This window comes from Phoenix dactylifera, chromosome 7 (genome assembly GCF_009389715.1).
Source record: "Phoenix dactylifera cultivar Barhee BC4 chromosome 7, palm_55x_up_171113_PBpolish2nd_filt_p, whole genome shotgun sequence".
In the NCBI taxonomy this organism is placed as follows: domain Eukaryota; kingdom Viridiplantae; phylum Streptophyta; class Magnoliopsida; order Arecales; family Arecaceae; genus Phoenix; species Phoenix dactylifera.
This window is the reverse complement of record NC_052398.1, coordinates 3,052,118-3,059,453: the sequence shown is the minus strand read 5'-3', so window position 1 is coordinate 3,059,453 and position 7,336 is coordinate 3,052,118. Positions and strand designations below refer to the sequence as shown.

The 7,336-nt window shown below is 39.9% G+C and overlaps 1 protein-coding gene across 2 annotated transcripts; it reads right to left on the bottom strand.

Moving 5' to 3' along the window:
• Nucleotides 1-1,390: 1,390 nt before the first annotated feature.
• On the bottom strand, nt 1,391-7,004 carry LOC103702398 (transcription factor bHLH49). 2 transcript variants are annotated; one of them, XM_008784825.2, is made up of 9 exons: nt 6,339-6,995; nt 6,115-6,220; nt 4,950-5,996; nt 4,623-4,832; nt 4,462-4,527; nt 4,312-4,380; nt 4,086-4,157; nt 3,699-3,893; nt 1,391-2,073 (listed from the first exon to the last, which is right to left on the bottom strand). In XM_008784825.2, the coding sequence occupies exons 3-9, from the start codon at nt 5,718-5,720 to the stop codon at nt 1,957-1,959; spliced, it is 1,500 nt and encodes a 499-aa protein (XP_008783047.2). In that variant the 5' UTR covers nt 5,721-5,996; nt 6,115-6,220; nt 6,339-6,995; the 3' UTR covers nt 1,391-1,956. The 2 variants fall into 2 exon arrangements, with proteins under 2 accessions (XP_008783047.2, XP_038983862.1); XM_039127934.1 differs by lacking the exon at nt 1,391-2,073 and having other exon boundaries at nt 3,785-3,913; nt 3,989-4,157; nt 6,339-7,004.
• Between the last annotated feature and the right edge of the window lie 332 nt (nt 7,005-7,336).

Sequence of the window (7,336 nt, the reverse complement as noted above, 5' to 3'; positions counted from 1 at the left end):
TGCATTCCAGCTGGAACTCATTATTTATAACATGAGTTTGATGAATCCTTAATTGTTGTGGGAGGTTAATTCTAGTACACTGCCATATTATTTAGTGCCTCATTTCACATCATACATGGTACTCCTCAGGATTTCTAGATGCTGTCCTCAGCAGGACACCAGTCGCCCACATCCAACAAGAAACTCTATGATGAGTGCCTAAATGATTAATCCTTGACAGTTGGACATAGATCATGACATGTCCTTGCTGCAGCATCTATAATGCAGCTGTGGAGCCAAACCCATGTTGGCTCAGCAGGATACCTGTGGTTGGGCAGACCTACCATCACCTACAACCTACTGTTACTGGTTCTTCACAAAGCATGGAGATAACACCATTAGAGAAGGATTGAGAATTAAGCTTTCGCATATTGATCCTGTCTTCCTCCAAAACTCAGTCATCCATTCCTTGTGGTAAAGAAGCTAACCACCTCTTTATGGTTTGCCTTAAAACTGGACACAGCATGGCAGCTTCCATTAGGTTCCTCAGTTAAAGGTGGCCCATAGGGAAGGTGTAAATTGGTTGTTCAGTTTGAGAGCACTGTTGAGAGCTTCGTTAGTTAAAAAAAGCTGAAGCAACGGCACATGCTGCAAGCTTCAGGCTTAGAACTTAATGCTGAAGTATAGCACCTTCCTTCCAACTCTGGGACCAATGGTGTTCGAAAGTGGTCCTAGGCCAACCAGCCACTAGATCTTTGTCGGATCACAGTTGGTCCACCAAAGCCTGTCATGACATCAGGGAGATATTCCTCCATTTTGGAAGCAATTGGTCGAAGAACCGCTAATTAAGCACCAGCCTGACCCCACTGCCATATGATCGATTTCCTTTCACCGGCAAGGATTAGCTCTGCAATCTAATGACTTCAGACAAAAGGATACAGGTGAATAAAGATGCACCTCTGAGCAATTAATGGTGCACTACTGTGGGGGAAGTGTTGCTTCTAATTGCTTCTCCTCTATGCCAACCAAGCACTTCATATTGCTTCTCTCTTACACCAACCAAAGTTGGTTCTTGGGGGAAGGAAGAAAGGTGGAAAGAGAAGTGGGTGATGGCAGACTGTTGCTGCCCTGTACAGAGTTCCTCAAAAATTCAGGTATCTATCAACAAAGATTACTTTTGCCATTCCAAAATCTTTGGACCCACAATCTTTCCACAGCCTTTTCATCCTTGTCCCTTCACACCTTCGAAGTCAAATGCAAGATATCTAATGAGTAAGCTGGCCGGCGAACCAAACAGACCAGTTGAATGCCTGAAGATCACCGTGTCAATGAGCTAGCAAAATAGCTGCGTCAGAAGAGCATGGAATATTTAATATTCTTGTTCTTTAGTTTAGAAAAAATTGGACATATAAACCAGAACAATATATGTAGAAGTTGCACAGATTTCAGCCAAAGGAAAGCCAAATTTGGACTCATAGTTTACAAACTTATTTACCGACATCCGGAAATTAACAAAAAAAGAAAATTATTCAAATGTAAAAAAGAACCTGATATACAGGAGCACTTCGCTAAACTCATTTGCGATTTTTTTTTGGCTACATTATGCTAAGCTTTTGATACCAGTCTCATCATACAAGCGTCCTCTAATACTCTAAAATTTTCGATAAAAGAAATGAAACTAGTACATAATATAACCAACTGCAGGGCGAGCGGCCTTCATTTGCTGTACAATGATGAAACTTCAGACAGTGCTCTGAAATCAGATGCTTTAAGTGGAATAAGCCATCTTCCACTAGAACTATCGGATGAGCATATACATTCGCCTTGGCCTCTTACCATGTCGCAAGAGAATGAAGCTTGAAAAGCATCAAATGTGATAACCAAAGCTCGAATTCTGAATGACGTGTTGGCAGCAAACACATGAAGCCAGACAAGGAGACTTCATGTTAGCTAAGGAACTCGGATATTGTTGTAGCCTTACATGGGGAAGCCATCACGAGGTTTACTGTTCGACTCTTTTGAGTGAAGAGGGGGATTAGTGGTATAACTCAATTGCATGACATTGTGAAGCTCGTCATCCCATACATTTGGCATCTGCAGAGATATAAAATAAAATCAGGTGGTCTGGCCTTGCATAATTTATCATTTTAGATAATGCTATCATGCTAGTGATAAAAGAGAGTTTTAAAAGGATAAAACTAAAGGCATAATTTGGCTTTGTAAGTTTGAAATTGAGGTAAAAATCTTCTTGGCTCCTATACTATTATCATGCCAGTTTTACGTTATCCTAATCTAAAGATGATGTTAGGCTTTCCTTCAAGAAAATCTAGAGGCTAGCAGAGAATACGGTAAATTGGAAATTTTCATCATATCTATGAAAATGGCAAGAAAGAATTTTAATTTAAACTCTCTCTTTTTTTCTACACTTGGTTGTGAGGCATATTCCCAACAAGGATATCAAATAATGGCGGTTGTATTTTTGATAGAGGAAGTATGAGAAGGAAATCTCTGGCCAGGGAAAAAAAAATCATCTTTAATTTAGTTATATATTTACAAATATTTACGACTAGCAGATAAAATGGATGATATACTAACCTAAATTATTGAAAGTTGTCTATCCTTTCCAATCTTCTCTTCCTCGAACTAGAAGTTTTTATCTGAATTAATTGAACAGAAAAAAACTTTTTTATACTCATCAATATTATGGTTTGAAGCTAGATAGGGTGGAAAAAAAAGAGAATAGGGTTTTAAAAGAGTAGCAAAGGAATTGCTACCTGAAACTTCTTTAAGATAAAAGAAACTAAGTAAAAGATGTAACTTAATGAGGAAGACAATTTTTGAATTGCGTTAAGAAAAATAGATTATCCAACAGGACATGAGTCAAATTTTCCAGCTAAACATACAGAATGCACTGGTAGAACACTCCCAACATATTTAAAGCAGAGGCACATAACAGTACAAAATATACTTCTCTGACTTCACTATATGCAAGTGCTTGCAATGGAAATATGATCCCTTCAATTGCTGTTCAAGATAAGGAGCTTGAAGTCAGAATTAAAGCAAGTCTGGACTTAAGCATCGAAGGAGAAAATTGGTTGTCCTTGTACGAGTCATGTGTTGCAGACAATCAAGAGAAATTTAAGTAGGAAGTTTCTTTTCCTCCATATAAAAGGTATATTTAGAGTTGCAATTTTTTGACATACTTAACATCTACTTTACAAATTATACTGCAGTTGGTGCCAGTTGAATCAACATAAAAATTTGCTGGCTAGTGGCCAGAGGTGGATATCTAGTTCAAAACCCTACTTGAAAGATTCAGTCAAAGGGCGAGAAAGGCCACTCAATACCTAAGTTAATTCATTCTCCAGGCAATTATATACTAATTGTAAACATCTCAGGCTAATGATAGTTTCAGTTCAACTAATTGGTTCTTTGGCGAATGAAATGAAAACAGAGGATAAAAATGTTTATATTCTGAAGCTTCTCTTTCTAATGTAAATTATCAGTGTTCTTTAAAAAAAAATCTTTTTGTTTTCCAGACTTCAACCTTTTCCCACATGTTTGGATTTTGGAAAATGATTTCATTCTGTATGCTTGTATATATGAAATTTTCTGATCCAAGCAAAATCAAAATCATTACTTTCAAGATGCATGAATATGACATCAAATCATTTCTTCATGTATAAGGTAGATTAATAAGTCTTTTCGAGAAGGAAAACCTGAGGCGTAGGCTCTTTGAATCCATTCATGGCAGTCAATTGAGCATTCATTGCTCTCCTAGTTGCATCTGAAGGGTTTCCCATGCCAGATATCCCAAATTGAACCAAACTGTGTTGAGATGGATGCAACTGAGGAGGAATCGTGTCCGGCGAGAAACCAATCATAGACGAAGAACTACCGCAGGACTGAAAAAACTGTTATGCAAAGCAACAGACTGCATCAACCAATTATACCACTATATATTTTGATACAACAAGCATTAAAGAAACCGGATTGTTAATAAATAAACCATTTGTATCCCAAGTCTCTTCAAACTTCAATCCTACAGACATCCTTTCAAATGATTGCTGATCAAACATTATTAACAAAGGAGATATGTCGCATACATCTTTTGAAAGAAGCCCTTCCATGTTGAAGTCCAGTCGTGGATTCACATTCGCAAGTTTCATCGACAGAAACTAGGGGAAGAAAAGATACATGATTAGTTACAACTGCTAACCAGTGAGCACATTCGAAATGATTAGTAATATATGATATTTGGCAAGATATGGATGCAAGGCTTCATGTTCATTTCGGTCAAAGAAACATAGTCTTCCATGTCCAAAAACTTACCTCAACCTGCCGTTGTAATGATTGAACATAGTTTATGATCTCATCCAGCATGACTGCTTTTCCTGTGACCTACAGTTCAACATGCCATAGTAAGAATGTAAAATTGAATTTTGAGTAGGAATACCATCAAAACTATTCTTTTGAACATACTTTACTGCAACCAGGCACAAGCTCTTGAAGATACTTCATCCTTTCACTTATTTTTTCCCTTCTTACCTGCCACAAATACCGGCCCACCCAAACCAAATAAGCTTCTACTATGGAAAACAGGACACAAGAAAACTTCTGCAACTGTATTATTGGAACATTACTCTTTCTGCAAGACTATGGCTATTAGTTGCCTGGCCACGCCGTGCTCTCACATGAATATAATCTTCCTTGGAACCTTCTGTGTGATCTTTGACCTGCTTCCCAGTAGGCTTTGAGCTGGTCTTCTCAACTTTTTGCTTAGTTTCAGTGCTATCCTTTGTGTTTTCTATTGATAATTGTGGGCCTCTTTGTAGCTGGTCCAATTCCATATCCTACCATCCAAAGATCCACTCAGAAATCTTGGCTATAGTTAAAAGCAGAATAGAAGGGAAAGAAAGATAGCCAGCCACAATAAAACTTTATCTCAAGAAGAAAGTGCTATAATCTACCTGATTGGTTCTTTTTCTCTTCTTTGCACCAAGATCACTGGAAGAAGAGTTCCCAGCTTTGTTGGCCAATTCAGGAGACTTTTCTCGATCATCTTCAGAAAAGTTGGCCTCCCAGGACTCGTTGCCCAAGCCCCCAACCAGGGAGCCCCCCTTGACTCTCTGGTTGTTCGATGGACTTCCACTAATGGATCCACCATCGATTGTCCTGGGAACTTCAGTTAAGTGCAATTCACTCTTCTGGACCTGAGCTCCCGCGACACCTCCTGGAGCATTAGAGCCTGGAGTTAAAGATTCAGATGGGCCGAAAGCGTCCGTTATGTCACTAAAATTACCACCATTGAAGCACGAAAACCTCGCAGCCCTCTCGATGAAATCAGAATCAGCAGGAAAAAGAGAGAGGCTTGGGAGTAGAATTCCCGGGACGGCTGGCAGGAACATTTCTCTAGAAGAGACTGCAACTGGTTTTCCAATCGGTATGCTGCTGGAAGCACTCATGGTGGTCTGAACATCACTAAAACCCGAGTTCTGTGGATTGGCAGGGTGGCTCCAGAGGCCAGGAGGAAAGGAGTCCACCACAGTAACTGAAGGGCACGAGGAGGAGGAAGTCTTCGAAGCTCCCTGTCGACACATGGCAATGGGAGGGTTGGCTGGAACAGCACCCATCGACGGTGTTCCGAATTGCCAGTTAACAGAGATACCAGAAGTCTGGTGGTTCAAATGATCCCCACTCCTCTTCTCCATCCCAAACCTATCATTTGCATCCATTTCCATCTCTCTCTTTCCTTGACAAGAAAATCTTAGAGGCAGCTATCAGAATTGGATCTCTTCTTTTGATGTAGAAGAAGGAAAAAATCAAACTTGATCTCTTTTTTCACATTTGCTGTCAGTGACAGCAATCCAACAACAGACAGCCATATCAGTGACAAAGATTGACATCAGTGGCATCGAACAAGGCCATCCAAATGGAGCCACAAAGAAAGACAAGCAGTCAATGGGAGCAAGTAACTTGTCAAATGGCCGGGGGCCACAGACTTCGGAGATGAACAACTGCGGAAATAAGGGAAAAGAAATAAAGGAATAACAAGGGTCAGCTAATGTGCAAAGAATAATTCCATTATACCTCATGGAACAGCACACATGGATAAAGAGGTCAAGAGCATAGAACCTCTTTCAAAAGCCAGTTCACCGAGCCACCAATCTCAGAAGAGAATCCTCAAAAGTCACATAGCCCCCAGCTCATATCCGAAGCCATCGATTCCAGACACCAACAGCTTTATTCATCACAGGGAGCAAAAGTAAGCAAAAAAGGAAGCTTTTATTAAACCAACAATACTAATTCAAGATCGCATAGTGATCAACAGGATTAATGGCGTAAACATTGATAAATACCTTCGAAGATCACCGGTCAAAGGAGGGATTGGCTTATGAATGGAAAAAATTAATAGCACAGGGTGGGGGGCAAACAATATGAAAGGCCAGGAATCAGACAGAGAAGGCTTCAAAGGACAAGAAACCCAGTTGCAAGGAGGGGTTGAAAAGACAAGGCAATCAGAGAATCCTTCTGCTATCGGCAAACTGGGAAGCAGCAAAAGTGCCTTGGTTTCAGAGAAGAGCAGGGCAGCCCAGTCCGACCCATTCAAAGCCAAAGCCTCCCTCTACTGCCTTCCCTTCTCCACACTCAAAGCTCTGAAGCCAACACAAGACCACAACCCAAACCACACAGTGGAAAAAAGAGAAAAGCAAAGATGGCAACTTGAGATTCCTCCCTCTTTTACCTCCTCTTCTCTCCACTGAAGCCTTTTCCCATTGAAACAATTGGAAAAAAAAATGGGACCTTTCTCCTGCTTGGGCTTTGCTTTTTTTTACTGTCTTCTTCTGCTCAGAGGCCTCTTTACAGGTCTAAGTCTAAATGAAGAGAGAGGTCATCTTTTTTTGCTGGAGAAGAGAGTGGTACATCAATAGATGGAAAAGAGAGAGAGCTGTGTGTGTGAGAGAGAGCGAGGGTGTGCAGCATTTATACCTCAGTACTCCATGAATGAGAGAGAGAAAGAGGCATTGAATGATTAGCACCACCCTAAACTATATACAATTGAGAAGAAATGGTAGAGAGAGAGAGAGAGAGAAAAAAAAAAAAAAAGAACCACACTTTTTTACAGTTTACTAGATTGTTTAATCTATGTTGGGCTGTATTAACTTTTTTTTAACATAGTTTTTTATTATCTTACTTGACTTATTACAGCCTTGATGCAGCGGCATCACCCGGGCGTTACCAAGTGCCAGCCCTCCATTATCTTAAACTTTTAATGAGCTCAGTTATATCTTAATCTTAACACAGCTGTTGTTTCGCATCGGATTGATAGTAATGAATAATAATCATAAAATTTTCA